The sequence below is a fragment of the Coenobita brevimanus genome, chromosome 80 (genome assembly GCF_032717465.1).
Source record: "Coenobita brevimanus isolate Jiangsu-jjx chromosome 80, ASM3271746v2, whole genome shotgun sequence".
NCBI lineage: Eukaryota > Metazoa > Arthropoda > Malacostraca > Decapoda > Coenobitidae > Coenobita > Coenobita brevimanus.
This window is the reverse complement of record NC_137033.1, coordinates 12,154,989-12,175,604: the sequence shown is the minus strand read 5'-3', so window position 1 is coordinate 12,175,604 and position 20,616 is coordinate 12,154,989. Positions and strand designations below refer to the sequence as shown.

The following is a 20,616-nucleotide window of genomic DNA, read 5'->3' as shown; positions in this document are numbered from 1 at the left end:
CTGTAGAGTGCCTGGACAGATGATAATTATCTACATATACGGTAAATATATGTCCACCAAATCCATAGAAACTTTATAAACTTTTAACTGCTGGGATTTACCTCGACAGAAGAAAATTGCCTGCTTATAAGGTAAAAAAATATCCAAGCATATCCATAGCAGAGAAAGGGTTAATTTCCTATAGGCTACATATCCTGATATGGTACAAGTTGATGGTCCTTCTTCCACTAGACGTTATCTGGTGTCTCGCAGCTCGATGTGATGGAGTCTCGCCGCTTCTTGTTCGTATGCTGCGTGCTGACGGTGCCGCTGCATGGGTCCAGGACCACCTCGTGCCTGTGCCGTGACCGTGACCGTGACCGTGACCGTGACCGTGATCGACGAGGACGCGAAGAAGAGGAGGAAGAGGATGGTGGGTGCCGCATGTTGGTGCCCAGAAGGATGACGATGATGGCCGCGTAGAATACCACGATTACCTGAGGGAAGAGATAGCAGTTATATATCACAGTCATGTCAGCACAACTACAGCCTCATCACCACCACAGTCACATATACACACCACCACAGCCACATACACACAACCAAAGCCACATTTACATTACCACAGTCACATATACACCACCACAGCCACATTTACACCACCACGGCTACATATAAACCACCACAGCCAAATATACACCACCACAGCCACATATACACCACCACAGCCAAATATACACCACCACAGCTACACTTACAACTCCACAGCCGCTTCCACACTTGTATAACCACGTCAATACCACAAATGCTTCGTCAACGGCACCATACGCGGCTAAAAAGGAAAACTAGTAGGTATTCCCTCATAAAACGCCAGGCAACTTTCGATTTAGATATTCAGTTCTGTGTGCAGTTCTCTCATTACGTTAACCCTTTCAACCGGATGACGTTTTTTCTCGTTCATTTTGGTTACTACAAGACGATTTCCTTCCACTTCGGGGAAACATGTTGTAGTGGAGGGGTCAACGGAGGCTTTAATTTGAACTTCCGGTTCGTAAAGTTTCTACTTTTTCGATGAAGGTAGAAAGAATACACCCCACCCCCAAAAAAAAAGTCAATCAGATTCAAGAGTTTAAGGAAACGGCACTTATAAAGTTTTCTGGCCTTCCTTGGTATTCGATTTTTAAACTGGAATGATAATATTAGATAATCTGTTTAGCCGACGGAGAAAAATGTAATGAATGATAAAATTAACCAGTCTGTCTTTCTGGTATGGTTAATAAAATGTATGATAATTCCAGTCTGCTTTGCTGGTACAGAAAAGAAATTATTGTATCATGATATTAAACAATTTGTTTTGTCGTCAGAGAAGAAAGTAAAATGTATGATAATATTAACCAGTCTGTCTTGCTAGTACGGAAAATAAAATGTATGATGATTGCCAGTGGTAGAGAGGTTGAAAATATTAACCAGTCCTTTTCGCTGATGCAGAAAACGAAAATGTATGAAAATGTTAGCCAGGGTTTTTCGCGGTGGAGGAAAAGAAAATATGTTTAAATACACTTCCTCTCCCCAGGTGTGGTTGCATTTTAGAGAATGCTGCCACGACCCTGACGCTCCCATCTCGTAATCAGATACCTGACCTTTTGGGGTTCACGTTACGCAGTTCTCATGGATGCCGACACTGAAGGCACATATTGGACGTTTTGATCCGTATTATTTCCGGAATTATAGTGATGGAAGCGGCCTAAAAAGTAAATGAATAAGTAAATAAATGATGATGGTGATAATAATAATAATAATAATAATAATAATAATAATAATAATAATAATAATAATGGTAATAGCTGTAAATAATGGCCCCTCACATCAAATGAAGTATTTTATTGTGTGATTCTTCCCACATCCAGACGAATTTTTTCATCCATGTTTGGGGATGACAACTGATGGGACGAGATAGACATTTTCCCGGTACGCTGCCTCTCTCTCTCTCTCTCTCTCTCTCTCTCTCACACACACACACACACACACACACACACACACACACACACACACACACACACACGCACGCACGCACGCACGCACGCACGCACGCACACACACACACACACACACACACACACACACACACACACACACACACACACACACACACACACACACACACACACACACACGCACTCACGCACACACACACACACACACACACACACACACACACACACACACACACACACACGCACGCACGCACGCACGCACGCACGCACGCACTCACGCACGCACGCACGCACGCACGCACGCACGCACACACACACACACACACACACACACACACACACACACACACACACACATACATACACACACACACACACACACACATTGATTCCTTAAATCCCATTACGTGTTTTATGGATTTATTCTCTTGCTAATCCCCAGACGGCTTTGATCATCTTATCATAAACCTTTTTGTGGTGAAGGTACCACAGAAAGCTATATTTAACCCCTCCAGCTCGAAGTCTCTCCATATCTAAATATAATTGTTTTGGAATAGTAAGAATATAATAATAATAATAATAATAATAATAATAATAATAATAATAATAATAATGATAGTAGTAGTAGTAGTAGTAGTAGTAGTAGTAGTAGTAGTAGTAGTAGTAATCAAAATAATAATAATAATAATAATAATAATAATAATAATAATAATAGTAATAATAGTAACAATAATAATGATAATAATAATAATAATAATGTCATAATCATAATTCAAATTGCAAAAATAATATTTATCTCAGTGAAGAATTTAATTATCGTGTCCGACTCGTTTCCAGCATTTATGGGTAACAAATGTCAATGTTGATGACACAGAACAGCATTAAATTATTACATTGATTCCAGTATGATGCAGTTGGAGGCAATACCTAGAGCCTATCACATAACCATTTCACATTAGGAAGAGCATTATAATTCGATGACTATGAAGCTCAGTAAAAGAGTTCAGGCAACGGAACTCCCAGAACAGTGGCAATCGGTGACAATTTTAGATGATGCTGACATTACTGAAGTAGAAGTAGCTATCTGGTACGTATCTAATGCACTGAATCAGTTGGAGTATATTATACCTTTTTCCTGCCACTCCTCCCTTTGAAAGGGATTTGTGAAGGGAATAAATAATCCGACAGTGAAACTTTTATTAATCTGAAGAACATCTTTTGTAGGAAGCAAGTTTAAAAGACAGACCAATTCTTCTTGTTAAGGAAGTCAGGAGCATATTTTGGGCATTTTTTTGGATGTCAATGTTTCTTTCTCCTCCTCCTCCTCCTCCTCCTTCTTCTTCTTCTTCTTCTTCTCCTTCTTCTTCTTCTCCTTCTTCCTCTTCTTCGAGGACGATAAATGGAAAAGATTAGGGGATCTCGGCACCTTGGACCTTTCCCTTAAACATGCATTCTAGATCAGTGCTGGTGGGGGTAAGCTTGTGTGTTACCTGAACACGAAATTTCAGAGAGGGAGGGTGTGGGAGTCATGGTGGACTAAGACAAAAGCAGCCACGAGTAAACACAACCTTAGGGACTGCCAAGAATGCAATATAGTCTTCTTTTCCCAAGCTGGCCTAAATTCTCCCCCGTTTGTTGCTTACTTCACCTAGGTCAGTGAGAGATTATACTACAACTCTACCTCATTTCCATAACATTTCCTCACAATCAGCATCATATTCCATAATTAATCTCTATTTACATTTCAGCAGCACAGACAGAGAGAGGGCAAATATAGGCCAGGTTAGAGAAAACAGGGAGAGACACTTATCTTTTAGGCTGGCCCTTACCTGCCTCATCATCCTTTTAACTTACCTGGGGCTATTGACGTCAGTTCTTACGCTGTCACATTTCATTATTTATAGAGAGGGAGAGAGGAAGGGAAATTGATTCATCGAAAAATTGCGAGTGTCTTACGAATAAGAAATCTGTGGTATACACTTAAAATTTTGCAAATCTTTAAGCTGCGAGCAAAATACTACACTAGTAAAAAGGTGAAAATGTGGCATAATCTTGAGCATAAATTCTAGTTTATTAACCAGATGAGATATATTGTTTTTCAGGATATTTACAGTTGAAACAAATAATATGCTTTATTGATATATCATAACATTCTCCTGACAATTTTATTTAAATTAGGATATACTTTTCGGAATGAAGGTGTCAGGTATAGTTATAATACATCCCTTCCGTTAGAAAAGTCGTTTCTGAGTTGAACAATATAATCTGACAGCAGGAAGGAAAGACGTCATCGTCATCGTAATGAAGTGGTTCAAAAAGATAAAGCCACTGGACTCTGAAATGCATACTAACCGCAACAAAGACGGCGGCCTCAGCAGAGACCTGAGTGGGTGAGGGTGGTGTGGGAGCGTCCTGCAGCTGCGCCAGGAATGAGGGGGACAACTGACTCTCCCCCAGCGACCCTGTTCCTCCTCGTAGCCCCCCAGCCAACACACACCCCAGCCTGGAAAAGGAAGGGCAGAAAGATATTTAAATCCTTTGATCCGGTGACTTATGTGGCCGTGTGCAGTTTGCCACAACGGTGCGGGAAGTAATTCCAACTAGTGCGGTTCATGACAGGTGGGTGCAAGAGAGATGTTGTGGTATTATGGGGTGGGGTGCGAAATAATGCTGTTTTCGTGTGTGCGACGTGTTGGGTAAAGCACGCAGAGACTAAGAGGCGGGAAAGGTCCGACTTTGTTGGAGAGTCTCTTCAGTGTATGGAATAGTTTTGTTATTTGGGGAATCTGTTAGGTGTTGGAGGTGGGCTAGAGCAAGCTTGGTGCCTAAGGTGAGGAGTGGTTGGAAGAAGTTCAGGAAGCTATTGTATGCAGCATTATTTAGAAGTGTAATGCTGTACGATAGTGAGACCTGGGCAGTAAAGGAAGAGAATATTCGTATGGCCAAACGTATAGAGAAGATAACGATGAGATGGATGTGTAGTGTGTCCTTGAATACCAAGGCGGGGAGCGGGGCAAGACTGCAAATGAAGAGTTGAGAGGTAGGATGGAACTTAAATGTATTACTGTTGTGATCAGAAGGGGTAAATTGAGATGGTTCGGGCATTTGGAGAGGATGGAGGGTGACAACTGAATGTAGGGGGTGAGAGGTGTGAGCGTTAGGTAGAACTGCGAGAGATAGACCGTAAAAGACCTGGTAAGAGGTCATAGAGTTTGACCTCAGGGATAAGGGACTGAACATGGAGGCTGCTAGAAATCGAGCAGTATGGGAAGCTGCCATTAAGTGACTAAGAACTACGTATTCAACCATGTTAGAGTCTTCATAAATGAAACATAAGGAAACGAAACGTATGTTTTCAATCTTCCTATCTGCAGACAATTCTACTCAGCTTAGGAGAGATTTCTCGAACTAGAAGAGTTGGATGTTCCATTCATTAAAGACAATAGGTCTGAAGCTGAGAAACATCTTTTGTAAGCTACAAGTATGAAACGCAAGATACATCATCAGAGTGAAGCAAGTGATACCTTTAGTAAGATCTTCATCCTGACACCTTGATACATAGCTATTTCTTAGTTTATTCTTGCAACTTCCAGACGACTATAAATTTTTGTAGATATTTTTTCACTTGCAGGGGTCCATTGTCCCCTTCAACAAGAGATGTACGTAATTGTCTAATGAAACCAATTATATGATTTAATATGCTTCTTGGGACTGAAGAGGGTAATTAGGTATTTATTTCTGTTCTTACTTCCGGTGGAAAGTAAGAAGAGGGTGAGCTGTGTCCCTCACCGCGATACTGCCTCCACCTTGCAGTCCCCTCCCAGCACACACTCTAGCATGTACAGTATATGGAAGGGCACAAAACATTTAATGAGATGGTTGGCTGTGTATTGAAATCTTCCGGTACTTCTGAACCTGGCTACGTTATGTTGTAAGAAAATGTATTGTTCTGATCTTATAAGTTTAGTACTACTTATTGCATTCAGCTGTTTCTCGTGTGATTTTGGGGAGGAGGTGCAGTACTTAGCATACCGCCTATCCGATACTGGTCCAAAGTCGGGAAACTCCCAGGTCTAGGCTTAGAGTTATCGCTAACATTAATCTAGGGAACTGCAAGAAACCGACATCAACAGAGGATATTCGATATTAAGAGTATAAGGATATATTATTGACAAAACCGTCGCCCTCTCCAAACACACATTACTAGGCATACAACTGTTAGAAAAGCAATATCATATCCTTCTTTCTTATTTCCTCCTGCAGCCTCTGTGATTAGCAGCATCCCTCGACACTGGAGAAATTGGGTCTCTAATTAAGGTGAAGGCCAGGTACTGCTTCGCTAGGGTGACACCAGGCTCTCCACTCCTGGCTAGAGTGATACTAGACATCTATCACTGGCTAGCATGACACCAGACTTTCCAATATTGGCTAGGGTGGGATCAAGCTCTCCAATACTGGATAGGGTGACACCAGGTTCTCTGTCACTGGCTAGGATGACCCCTCGCTAGGATGACCCCAGGTTCTCTGTCACAGGCTACGATGACACCAGGTTCTCTGTCATTAGCTGAGGTGATACTAGGTTCTCCATCATTGACTAGGGTGACATCAGACTCTCGATTCCTGGTTAGGGTAACACCAGGCTCTCTGTCACTGGGTATGGTAACACCAGGCTCTCCACCATGATGGGATGATAGGACACACATGGATCGCCCTCTCACTTTGCGATACCTGAAGTGTTCCGGGGATTCCACCCCCTGAGACAAAGCGGAATGACTGGCTGTTGAAGAGTCGAGCATCACTATTCACTGACATAAGATATCCTCAACATTCTCCTTATCTTCTAAAGTTTGTGCCTATTGGTCTTTGGAGAGTGTTATGTCTCTGGCCAATCCAACTGTACAGTTTCAGTTAGAATCACATCACAATATGTTCCTACCTGTACCCCGTCATTCAGCTTCTGGCCCTACTCCACAACACTATCATCACGTCTTTCAGCCTGTCTCTGGACATATTTTCTGGCAAACACAAGAGTAGAGTTTCCATTAGAACCACCCCTCACTTTTGTTCCAATCTATACCGTCTGATAAGCTTCGTGGTCCAAAACCTGAACACTATCAGTACATCATACTGCCTCTACTTGTCGGTTACGAATGAGGCTTATGTCACTGGGAATCCAGTTAAAGCTTCCATTTCACCCAGTCTTTTCTCCTACTTCTACCTTTGTCATCTTTCTTCTAGCACTACACTCAGCACTGTCATCACTCCTCACAGCCTCTACTTCTGGGGGCTTACATCTCTGGCTAACTCAGTAAGTTCCATTAGGACCACACTCTTTGATCCTGCCTCTACCCCGTGAAATGGCTTCAGGTCCATTACCTCAGCACTGCCATCTTCTGCATCTTCTTCTGAGCCACTGATGGGGCTTATGTCTCTAGGTAACACAATAGTCGTGTTTCCATTAGACCACACTACTCCTTTGTTCTTTCTCCTCTCAAATCATAAGGCTTCTCTTCCCGCACCTCTCATCTTATCTTTTTGCCCTCCTCGCTCCTCATCTCTTAGTAAAAAGGAAAAAAAAACGTGCCTTTGATCTTTACTTACTACTTAGCTTTATTTCTCTTGGGAATGCATTCATTAAGGGTTTCTTTCTGGTGATTTCTTTAAAATTACTGCACGTTCCTTAGTCGTACTGAGATGCTACAATCTCTCTCTCTCTCTCTCTCTCTCTCTTCATTGGAGCTAAGTGCTATTTTCCTTCCTTCATTAGCTTTCTTCCTTTTCCATCTCCTTGTCCCTCTCTTTCTCTCCTCAGTAATTTGGTTTTATATCCCACTTTCATTCCTCCTCCTCGCTCTCCTCTCCTTCCTTTTTATGTCACCGCCATTCCCATTTTTCTCTTTCTGTCAGTCTCTTCCTTTTCTCTCCTAATCAACGTCTCAGTTTCTTGAACGTATCCTTTACATTGGTATGTTTTCTTTTTCTCTCAGTTTCTTATTTTTTGTTTCACGTTTCATTCCTACATTTCTCTCGCTCCTTTTCCACCGTTAATATCTCCGTCTATTTCATCCTTTCCTGTCTCACTATTTCTCCACCCCTCTGCCCCTTCTCTTTCATTATATTCACTTTTACCATCTTCTCTCACTTGCATCTTTTCGTCGCTTGGGTCACACTCCAATCAACTTCTCTTGGCTCCTTTCTCATTATCTCTACTACTATCGTCATTCATTTCTCTCTCAGTCTCTTCCTTTCCTCTCATGCTGTCCTCGTTCATTTTTCCGTCTATCATCTTTCTTTTTCTCTCAGTCTCTCCCTTTCCTGTCCTGTTGTATTCCTTCATTTCTCTTCTCCTCCCCCTTCACTAATTTTATTTTTTCTCAGTTTCATTCTTTCCTCTCCTGTTTCACCTCTTCATTTATGTTTCTCTCCCTCCTCTCTTGTCCTCTGTCATCATCTCCGGCACTCTCATCTTTCCTTTACTCTCAGTCGTTTCCCATTACTCTGCCGTGTCTCCCCTCCAATATTCCTCACTCATTTTTCACTAACCCCATTACTCTCATCCTATTTTTTTTGTTTTCCTCCTCTCCCCCTCCTATTTCATTCCTCCATTTCTCCTGTCCTCTACAGCTACCATCTTTCTAGTTCTTTCTGCACACCCTACTTTTCCTCTTCTGCTTCATGTCTCCTGTTCTCTTATCCTCCTTCGTCGCTATTATATATATATATATATATATATATATATATATATATATATATATATATCTACCTATCTATCTACATATCTATATATCTATATATATATATCTATATCTATCTATCTATCTATCTATCTATATCTATATCTATATCTATCTATCTATCTATCTATATATATATATCTATATCTATATCTATCTATCTATCTATATAATCTATATATCTATCTATCTATCTGTCTATCTATTTATCTATCTATCTATCTATTTATCTATCTATCTATCTATCTATCTATCTATCTATCTATCTATCTATCTATATATATATATATATTTTTTTTAAAGTCTCCTCTTCTCCCAACTTTTTCGCATCCATTTCTCTTCTCTGCTGTTAACATCTCACTGTTTCCTTTAGTTTCGTCCTTCTCCCTGTTTCAGTCCTCCGTTTCTCTCCTCTGCTATTACCATCTCTATGTAATTCTCAGTCCCACTCTTTTCTGTTCTGTTTCACCAGCCCATTTCTCCCCTTGATGTCACTGTCATTAGCATCTTTGTCTCTCTCACTATCATCCCTCCTTTTCCTGTTCCATCCACCCATCTCTTCCCCCCGTGTCCCTGTCATTAACATCTCTCTGTTTCTCTCATTCTCTTCTTCCTCTTTCTTGTTTCACCCACCCATTTCATCCATTCATGACTTTTTTCATTACCATTTCTTTGTTTCTCTTATGCTCACCAGTTCCTTTTCTGTTTTGTTCCTTCCTTTCTCTTCTCTGTATTATCACCTCTCTGTTTTCCTCATTCTCATCCGTCTCTCCGATTCTACTCTATTTCTCTTCTCTGCAATTTACTGTCTCTGTGTCGCTCTCCGTCTCATCCTTCCCTCCCCCGTTTCATCCACTATTTTCTCCCCCCTCGTCTTCCTTCTCCCTGACGTAAGGTCCATCAAGAGTGAAGACCCGTGGGATGTAAGCGGATAGGGAGCACTGGTTGCTTATGGTATCCTGAGACAAGGATCTCTAGTCTCGCGGGATGGGAGACTTTAGCACATCCTCCTTATTAATTTAGTTTGTTAAGCCTTTGTGCGCTCCTGTCCTCATTACTGAATTAGTTTGCATAATAACCATTAGTATACCTTTGTACCTTTATACCTTAACTGATCTACCAGAAGACCTGCCGACATGTAAAAATACCCCCGCTAATACCAATACACCAGTCCTGTATGAGACAGCCCTAGCATGTATTCAATATGGACGGTGGGTGTTAGCGCCGAAGTGGTGACATGCAGAGGGGTTTGGTATGTAGGAGGACTACTGGGCCTTGGGAGCAGGCTGTGAAATCTATGCCCAGAATCGGACACAAAAAAAAAATAATAATAATAATTAATATTACCGACATAGTTTGCATGAACAACACACAAGCGAATATCAACGAGCTATAGGAGGATTTTACAAGGAAGGAAGACGTGTTACAAAGCTCCCCTAACAGACGAGAATACAGTATAGTCCTTTGAGTCACATTCACACACAATCAAATCCCTCTTGTAAATGAGATCTTTGTAACTTTGCAGGAAAAACAACAACCATGAGAAAAAATAGAACCATCCTCTTTTAATGCTTCATACAGTAGCGGTTGGGAGTTACGAGAGAAAACCAACTCGTGCGACGCGTAATTTTGTTCGTGAATCTCAACCCAGGGGTCGTATTTTCATTGGCTTTCCTGGGAGACTTCTTAGCAGCTCCCCAGTGGCTGTTTATCCACCTAATAGTGTTTTGTATTCTCTTCCACGTTGTTTCCATCATTTTATCACTAAAAACGGAATCAATAATATACAAGAGGAAATGAAGGGGTGACAGGCACAATGTATTTTTTTTTTTTTTTTTAATGCGAGGAAGAAGGAACCAAAGGCCATGGCCCGCAGTAACAGTTCCTTCCAAGAGAAAAACAAAATACAATAGAGAGCCAAATTCAAGATCCAATCATTTTGAGATGCCTGGACACACTGCGTTTGAAAGACTGGAGATCATAGGCAGCAGGAAATACAGACAGAGGGAGACAGTTCCAGAGCTGACCTGTTGCATAAATGAAAGACTGGGAGTAACGGTTAACTTTTGCATTAGAGAGTTGGACAGAAAAGGGATGAGAGTTTGCTGCCAGACGGGTGCTACGCGCCCGTCGTAGAGGTGGAGGAATGCAAGCAGACAGTTCAGAGGAGCAGTGACCATTAAAGTAGCGATAGAAAAGAGATAAAGATGCAACAGTGCGGCGAAGAGACAGAGGTTGAAGGGAGTCAGTAAGAGGAGGAGAGTTAATGAGACGAAAAGCCTTTGACTCCACCCTATTGAGAAGAGCTGTATGTGGGGAGCCTCCCCACACATGAGAATTGTACTCCACACAGGGGCGGATAAAACCTCTGTATAGAGTCAACAATTGTGCAGGGGTAAAGAAAGAGCGGAGTCGGCTTAGCACACCCAATCTCTTGGAAGCAGATTTTACAAGAGATGTAATATGATCTTTCCAAGATAAGTCCTGAGTAAATGAAACCCCAAGCATGTTCAAGGATGATGCAGGATTAAGCTGAATATTATTAAACATTAATGGGTATACCTGTGGAAGATTTTGTCGGGTTGATAGGTGTAAGAACTGAGTCTTAGATGCATTAAAGACAACCATATTATTTTTACCCCAGTCAGAGATTCGAGCCAAGTCAGACATTAGGTGTGCCATAGCCTCATCCCTTGTTTCTTGAAGTAACCGTTGAGATGGGCGTTGCGGGAACCGAATGGAAAGGTGAAGGGTGGAGTCATCAGCGTATGAGTGGATAGGGTTAGATGTACAGCTTAGAAGATCATTGATGAATAAAAGGAAGAGAGTTGGTGACAGGACAGAGCCCTGAGGAACACCACTGTTGATAGATCTAGGAGAAGAACGATGGCCGTCTACAACAGCGGCTATAGAACGACCAGAAAGGAAGCTAGCGATGAAGGCACAGATAGAAGGATAGAAACCGTAGGAGGGCAGTTTGGAAATTAAAGATTTATGCCAGACTCGATCGAAAGCCTTTGAGATGTCAAGTGCAATGGCAAAGCTTTCGCCAAAGTCCCGAAAGGAGGATGACCAGGAGTCTGAAAGGTAGGTGAGAAGATCGCCAGTGGAGCGTCCCTGACGGAACCCATACTGACGATCGGAAAGAAGGTTGTGATAGGAAAGATGCCTTAAAATTTTTCTATTAAGAATTGACTCGAAAACTTTTGAAATACAGGACGTTAAAGCAATTGGACGATAGTTGGAGGGTTGGGAGTGGTCACCCTTCTTTGGGACTGGCTGAATGAGAGCAAACTTCCAGCAAGAAGGAAAGGTACAAGTTGACAGACAAAGGCGAAAGAGTTTGCCTAGGCAGGGTGTAAGCACAGAAGCACAGTTCTTGAGAACAACAGGAGGGACCCCATCAGGCCCATATGCCTTGTTAGTACTGAGGCCAGTGATGGCAGAAAATACATCAACTGAAGAAATTTTAATGTCAGCCATGAGGAAGTCAGAGGGGAGAAGTGATGGAGGAACAGCACCGGAATCGTCTAAGGTGGAATTGGAGGAGAAAGTCTGTGCGAAGAGATCTGCTTTATCAGTAGAAGAAATAGCTACAGAACCATCAGAGTAGAAAAGAGGAGGGAAGGATGATGAGGTAAAGTTGTTAGAAAGATTTTTGGCAAGGTGCCAGAAGGAGCGGGAAGAATTCGAGTTGGAGAGTTGAGAGCATTTAGTATGGATGAAATTATTTTTAGAAGAGCGAAGAACAGACTTAGCACGATTCCGGGCAGAAACGTAAAGATGATGTGATTCAGGGGTGGGTTGGCTCCGGTACCTTTTGTAGGCCCTCTCCTTGTTGCGGACAGCATTAGAACAAGCGTGATTAAACCAAGGCTTTCTTGCGTTAGTCAAAGGATGTGAGAAAGGAATGTATGCTTCCATGCCCGAGAGAATAACCTCCGTAATGCGCGAGGCACACTCAGATGGCTCCCGGCCAAGGAAGCAATAATCATTCCAGGGAAAATCAAAGAAGTACTGCCTGAGGGCCTCCCAGTTCGCGGCTCCAAAATGCCACAGACGACGTTTCCCTGGAGGGTCCACAGGCCGTACCGGAGTGATAGGACAGGTTAAGATAATAAGGTTGTGATCGGAGGAGCCCAACGGAGAGAAAAGATTAACAGAGTAAGCAGAAGGATTAGTTGTGAGGAAGAGGTCAAGTATGTTGGAGCTCTCTCCAAGGCGGTCAGGGATTCGGGTAGGGTGCTGTACAAGCTGCTCTAGGTCATTAAGGATAGAAAAGATGTTGGCTTGTTCACCAGGTGGATCCGTGAAAGGAGAGGAGAGCCAAAGGTGGTGGTGAACATTGAAATCTCCAAGAATGGAGATTTCAGAGAAAGGAGAAATGGACAGAATGTGTTCCATCGTAGAAGTAAGATAGTCGAAGAATTTTTGATAGTCAGTAGAATTAGGGGATAAGTAAACAGCACAGATATATTTAGTCAGAGAATGACAGGAAAGCCGAAGCCAGAGTGTGGAGAATTCAGAAGAATCAAGTTCAGGAACACGAGAGCAAGATAAGTCGTTGCGTATGTATACACAACAGCCACCTTTGGCTTTGAAATGAGTATAGAGAAAGTAGGAGGATACAGAAAAGGGTTTGCTGTCGGTTGCCTCAGACAGCTGAGTCTCCGTCAGAAAAAGAAGGTGAGGTTTAGAGGAGGAGAGGTGGTGCTCAACAGAGCGAAAGTTAGATGAAAGGCCGCGAATGTTGCAGAAATGAAGAAGAAGAGAGTCAGACAGTGGTTCCAGGCACCTCGAGTCGTCACCGGGAGAGGGGCAGATAGCGGGGGCATTTATGGTCCCCCCCCTGGGGACTCCGAGGCTTGATTAATAGACGCCATTTTTGTTGATTTTTGAAAAGGAAGTGTAGTGTGTACTGTGCATGTAGTTTGGTGAAGATAGTTAGAGAAATTTGTACTGGAGAGCATGCTGGCCTACTCTCTGTGTAACTGAGACACTGAAAAAGTTCAGCAAAGGGGGATGGTCAGGAACTAGTCCTGAGGGCTGATGAAACGGGAGCTCCAGCACTCCCTGTCATCAGCTTTCCATCCACCTCGGGAGTACTGCCCTGCTCGACTGGTGCTACAGTCTACTCCTCTTTACCTTGAACTGTCATATTCATTTTCTGTACATATTCAAGTAATTCATTTAATGACAAAGTTATTCTAATTGGTTAACCTTAAAGTCGATGTTACTATTTAATGGCTCACTTCTCAGAATTGCTCATGACAATTATTATCTAACAGAGACTTGTTCACAGGAAGTCCATTTACATTGAACTTACTGTCTCCTGAAATCAGCAAGTAAGTTTTCGTAAAAAAAAATTATATCATAAATCTCTAAATTTAATGTTTGTATCGTTTTAAAAGAGATCAAAAAGAGTATTTCAAGATTTTTTAAGTTTTCACACATCTTAAGAAAATATACTGTGCATGAGGCGTATTTTAGGTGGCATCAGAGAGAGAGAGAGAGAGAGAGAGAGAGAGAGAGAGAACCGACTGCAGACAAGACATCAAAGTGGCTTTTGAGAACTGACGAGTCTTGAGTTAAATATACTCTCGTTTGATATGCAGCACCCTTAACTAAAATTTTTAAAATATTCCTTCATGATTCCTCTTCTTTCTAAGGATACCTATCAAATATGGATATAAACACAGAAAAATATATCGCAGGACTTGTCTAAGTAACACTTTTCAACTGTGTGACTGTATGTGACTGGGATTGTCGGTGTGATTGTAATTCAACATTTTTAAAGTTACGTCTGCAGCAATAATTTGATAACACAATCGAGGATGTCATCGAAGCTACGTCTCCACGGTGAAAACAACAAGTTTACAGCGTAATAGATAAGAGATCAAAACCTTGTTAATATATATATATATATATATATATATATATATATATATATATATATATATATATATATATATATATATAGTATATATATATGTGTGTGTGTGTGTGTGTGTGTGTGTGTGTGTGTTTTGTCTCAATACCATACAACAGGATTTTGAAGTCAAATATGCAATATAAATCGCTAAGGAACAGGTGTTGCAAAATCTTCACTGCTACTTACAATACGACCTTGCACTGTCTTAGGAAACTTCCTCTCACCTCATCTTCATTATATCCTTTTTACTCTAAGTTGGCCTAAAATTGCCGTCTTTCCAACTCGAATGGCGATTTTAACAATGGATTAACACTAGTATATGGTACGTGTTTAAAAGAAGTGCTATAGGATGTAGAGCTTTAGCAATGACTTCTTCTGTCGCTGAGCTACGTGAAATAGGCTGCAAAAGAGCGAAAATCTGGGTCAGTTTAAGGTGAAAGGACTTCAGTTTGTTTCTGCATGAAGGACGTTATCATTCTCTCGTATGATATTAACGCAATGTATGTCGGTATAAAAGAGATATAAATAGAATGGAAAATACTGAGGTGTAATAATCAAGATCATTCGCTGAGAAAAAGGATGATAGAATGACCGCCCAGCTCATGCAAGTGAGGGCGTAAGTTTTCTCATATCTCATGCAGGTGTCGTGGTAATACTAGCATATCTACGGACCATATTCTCATTGAGTTAGGGGAGTTCGTAACACCTCTTCTTCAGCCATTTATTTTGCCCATTACCCTTAAATGTTCCTGATTGGGAAAATGTGGATATTAAAATGTAACTATAGCTAACATGCAAGAGAGCGGGAAGCGTTAATGAGCATTGTGATATAAACGTACCGGTACCTATTCGCTAGGGTGACACCAGTTTTTGGCATATTTTGCGTATTATCGCACATTATTATATCTATTTATTTATTTTTATTTTATTTTTTTTTAAAGCCAAGATGAGAGATTATGAACTGAAAGAGGTAGTTCAGCTTTCACAGACCCCTCCTAGCTAGAGTAGAATTAGCTGGGAGTAGCATAAATAAGCTAAAACAAATCGACATGACACAGAAAGGGTCATGGTTATTCCTGGCAATGATATCGAAAATGTTAGAGAGAAAAAAATAGCACTCGCATAATCGTCATGTTTTGCCATTTCCAGTTAATAGAGAGATTTTTGGTGCCTACTCTTCTGCACCAAGTCAGCTACGCGTATATGTCACACTGAAAAAAGAAGATACAAAAAAAAAGAAAAAAAGAAGAGTTAATTCAGTCATACGCGAAGATGAGCTGTTGTTTATGTTTTCTGTTGGCTTTGATGCTTATCCGTCAAAATGGTTCTCCACTGATTTATTAACTTATTAATCTTGCACATTTACTGCTTGCAATTATGACTGTATTTTATTGAAGTAAATGCGTGGCTTAAAATTGCAATGCTGGTAGATCGTGAGTGAGATATTAAGAAATAAGCTGATATTTGTAATTTCTTGAGTCTTTTTCTCTAAGGCTGTGATAAATAGGCAAATTAATGCGGCCAAACCAGGCTGTTGTACCTTGGCAAATATTTGAACCTGGATCTAGCCTAGTCAAACCAAACCCAAAGCAGAACCTAGTCTTTGCCGTGTTAAAGCGCTGGTATGGAAGAGATGTAAGCTAACATGACCTAACCGAGCCTACCCTGCACTGCCCTTTCCTAACCTACCTTACCCTACCCTAATCTAATCTGGTCTAACCCAACCTAAGCTGGTCTAGCCCAACTAAATCCAGCCAAACCTTACAGGGGGTAGAACCCAGGCATCCTGGAAGCTGACAAATGGAGGCCGTATTCTAGTGAGATAAGGAGGCTTAGTTATTTTTCTTCCTACCTGAGTTATTTTTTTAGTTCCAAGTAACATTAACTTTCATATTAATTCTATTTTTATTATTGATTTATATACTTATTTCGAGGTATTACAATTGTGAGAACAGTTTTGGCGATTTCCATCAGTGAGGTCTCTCACTGAAATATCGGTACTTATTTACTGTACTGTGTAGATGTACATATGAAGAACCTTTCCAAAATTAAATAAATCAAACAAATTGCTACATTGTTTCCAGCCCATCTACCTGCATAGCATACTGACATTTCACTAACCACTGCCAGGAATAATCTTATTTCTTTTTTAAGTTTCCCCATCCCCGTCATTTTCCTTCCTCATTTCGTATACTTCCTCTCCACACTTCCCCTTATTATCATCCCCCGCCTTCCATTGCCGTCATACTTTCACTCCACAATTTACGGCAACAGGAAATTCTGCCTCGCCGACCCTTTCATGGATTTTTTGCGCTAGTAACTTTTACCCACAAACTTTGCTCACAGGTAACGTCGGCCTCAGTATGATTATCCCTCAGCCTTTTTCCCTGCCATAATGACCTCACGAAGAAGCTGAGGATTTGTTGGTTCAATGAGCCTTTGTGAGCTGGGATGTGCCTTTATTCTGTTGAGTGAGATTTCTTTCTTTCTTTCTTTCTTTTTTTTTCATTCTCTCCTTTGTGAACTGGGTTGTACCTTATTTCCCTACAGTGAGATGACTTTTTTTTTTTTTTTTTTTCACATTTGCCTTTGTTGGCTGGGATGTGCCGTTTTCTCCACTACTGAGATGGCATTACTCTATTTAATTCTTGCATGTGTTGGCTGGGATGTGCTTTTATTTCCTTTAATGATACTTGCTTAAAGGCCTCCTTCGGCGGCATTTCTGCTCTATGTCAAAGGCCAGAAATGAGTCATAACTCGGGAACTGGTGGCGCGATTGGACTGGATTATGATCTGTTCTTCAAGTTAGAGCATTTTAACGGTACCTTGCTGGAACAAAAAATGCACTACGTTGCGCAGTTTGGGGTGTGATACGGTAACTTCAATGTCCACAAAGAAAGTGATCCGCCTACAGGCTGCTTAAGCCACTCGATGTCAAAAGGTCAGAAATGAGTCATATCTCGGGAACCGGTGGCCCGATTGGACTGGTCATTGTTTCATTCTTCAAGTTAGAATTTTTAAACGGTACCTAGCTCTAACAAAAATTGCGCTACAATGCGCTGTTTTTGCTGTGTTATGGTCACAAACGGACAAACCAACAAACCAACAAACATACAAAAATCGGATCATTATAATATTGATAACCTTTTTTTATTTAACATTTGCCTTTGTTGGCAGGGATGTGCTTTTTTTTTTTTTTTTTATAATTGAGATGGCATTTTTAAAAATCTAATTCCTGCCACCTTAGATGATAATATTTGACTGTGGGGGAAACTTCTTGCAATACAGAGGTTAGAAACTTTCTCTACTTGCCCCGAAAAGCCTCTCCAATGCAGGACATAACAGGCAGGTGGCAGTGCGAATAAACAAAGAATTAGTCATCACAGTAACTGAGAGGCTTTGGTGACGTAATATGTGATCAAACTGGATTTTCTTGTTTAAAAAGACAAGATCGTGTGTCATACAATTTATATAATGCCATTTGATCTGAGTTTATCTGGCAAGACGTTCTGTAAAAAATAGTTACGCTCTTCCGTCCTGGGTACAATGTTCAATTAAAGTTTATTTTCCCATGAACCCCTTCAGCCTAGCGACGTATATATAGTTTTATTCTTGTTTCATGGCGATTTTATTAGAGTTTAGGATGGAATTTTTCGAAACGGAGGAGCTAGAAGTTTTGTTCACCGCTTCAGTACAAGAGGTGTTCCCTAAGTTTTATAAAATCCCATAGAGAGTGCAAGAATACTATAGACAATCCAGTAGGCGACGATGGCCAGTTCTAAACTGATCAAGCTTTGTCGGTGACAGGAAGTGAGTTTCGAAACTACAACTCATTTCTACATGGAGGTACTCCAGTGCAACATTCCATCCAAAGAATCATGGCCCTGCCTTAGTAATCTTTGGAGCCTTAGCACATTGCATGAGCAAGGTCATAATTTTATTGCTATTCATTTTTTCTGTACTTGATGACCTTTGACCCTTGACCTGGGGGAAATAGGTCATGAATGTACGAAGTACACTTGTAGTACTCATTAACGTCTATAAGCATGCAGAGTTTCAATTGATTCCATCCACCCACTGTAGAGCTAGGGAACTTGAAATTCGCTGAATGATCCACCAGAGGTACAACTCCTAGGTGGCGCTGCCAGCGACTGGAAGTGAGTTTCAACAGTAAATGTCATTTTTGTACGGAGGTACTATAGTGCAACAATCTACCCAAGAATCATGGCCCTATCTTTATAATCTTTTGAGCCTTAGCATTTTGCATTAGCATAATCGCGATTTTAGCTATATTCACCATTTTTGAATTTGATAACCTTTGACCCCTGACCTGGTCAGTGTAACAACTAGGTGTACAATGGAAAATTGTAGTACTTTCATTGTCTATAAGCATGGAAACTTTCATTTCATTCAATCGAGCCGCTGAGGAACTAGGTGAGCATTTTTGAAAACCGGTATTGGTTACTAGAGACGCTGATGCCAATCTTTGCAGGGTTGCCGCTCGAAAACTAGAAGAGAGAGGGGAAAAAATGGATGGCACACTTCCGATAGGGAATGACCCCAAGATTTCTCGCTGAACTCGCTCTGACGCTGTCAATATGACTGAATTACTAAGTACCAGAAGAAAGCAAATGGTGCCAGGCTCAACAAACCTTTCCCGACAGCAGTGATCTTATTGCTGTTAAAGACTGACTCATTTCTGCCACTTAGTGTCAGTGCACAATTTCCAAGGTAATGGCGCAAATCTTTCCAAGTTATGTCCTCTGAAAATCTGTGATCTTGGGTTTGACCTTTCAAGGTCACACAAGGTCAAAAGATCATGCTGCCAAATGAAAGCCTATACGAGACTTCCTGTATCTTGGTAGTAGTAAATATCTCTATCTTCAATGAGTGTCGAGTTATAGCCCTTTGAATATCAGTGATCTTGAGTTTGACTTTTCAATGTCATTTACAGTCAAAGGTCAAGTTACCAAATAAGAACCCAAATGAGATTTCCTATATGTTGATAATATAGTAAATTTCTCTCAATCTTCAACCAGTTTCGAGTTATAGCTCTCTGAATATCCGTGACCTTGAGTTTGACCTTTCAAGTTCATTCAAGGTCAAAGGTCTTTGTGCCAAATGAAAGCCCACATTACGAGTTCCTGTATGTTTCTAATAGTAAATATCTCTATCTTCAACCCAACTTGATTTTGACTTTTCGAGTTCACTCAGTTATATCCAAAATTTAATCACTTTTTTGGGGGACCAGTGCCCACATATCCAGAAAGTTTCATGTAATTTCATTCAGCCGTTTTTCCGTAACGTTGCTAACGAAGAAAGAAAGGAAAGAAATTCGACCAAAAACAATACCTCGTAGGACTCCGTCCGGACGAAGTAATTAACATGTCCAATCCATTAAGAACGTTGCTATTAGAAGCCGTAACTGCAAAAATAAAAAGTCAGAGTAAAGCAGTAAACCTGGTGGAACCATGGCAGCATCTTAAAGCAGAACAGAGGACGATATAACTATCGCTGTATTCGTCAGTGTGTCCCATTCGCAACTATGCCTTACCTGGAGTGCAAACACAACTTGTCCAGGGCGGGGCCGTGAGGGAAGGCGCGGGAGTGGGTGAAGCCTTGGCTGTGTGTGTCAGACCACATCCTGATTCGGTTTGTGGCTTCTGTAAAGCAAAAAAATTAATGTTAGGTTACTACGAATGAACAATATCAGGTCTTATGATTGCGATGAAATAAGTAGTACTCGGAATGATGCATATGTTATTATTTTTTCTTTCCGTTCGACTGAAATAGGTATAAGGTACCTTTGTGTACTTTTCCAAAAATTGTTTCACTGAGAGCAGATGACTGAAGTTTCATCATGCATTATTCCTCACCTCTGAATGATTATACCTCGATGACAAACACAGCAAGGCTCGAATAATTCCACCCAGAGAGTAAAGTTATGGCAGCAGTTTTCCAGAATATAAAAGAATCC

The 20,616-nt window shown here is 41.0% G+C and overlaps 1 protein-coding gene across 1 annotated transcript; it reads right to left on the bottom strand.

Annotated features, from left to right (window-relative positions):
* Positions 1-227: 227 nt before the first annotated feature.
* Positions 228-20,282, bottom strand: LOC145409253 (uncharacterized). The gene is made up of 3 exons (XM_080279737.1): positions 20,194-20,282; positions 4,326-4,476; positions 228-476 (listed from the first exon to the last, which is right to left on the bottom strand). The coding sequence occupies exons 1-3, from the start codon at positions 20,280-20,282 to the stop codon at positions 228-230; spliced, it is 489 nt and encodes a 162-aa protein (XP_080135863.1).
* Positions 20,283-20,616: the final 334 nt, after the last annotated feature.

Bases quoted from the DNA above. Each gene is read 5' to 3' on its own strand.
- LOC145409253 (XM_080279737.1), bottom strand. From the start codon at position 20,282: ATGTGGTCTGACACACACAGCCAAGGCTTCACCCACTCCCGCGCCTTC. The intron at 4,477-20,193 runs GTAAGGCATAGT...TTCCTTTTCCAG, and splicing joins AAGTTGTGTTTGCACTCCAG to GCTGGGGTGTGTGTTGGCTG. The intron at 477-4,325 runs GTTAGTATGCAT...CTCTTCCCTCAG, and splicing joins AGGCCGCCGTCTTTGTTGCG to GTAATCGTGGTATTCTACGC.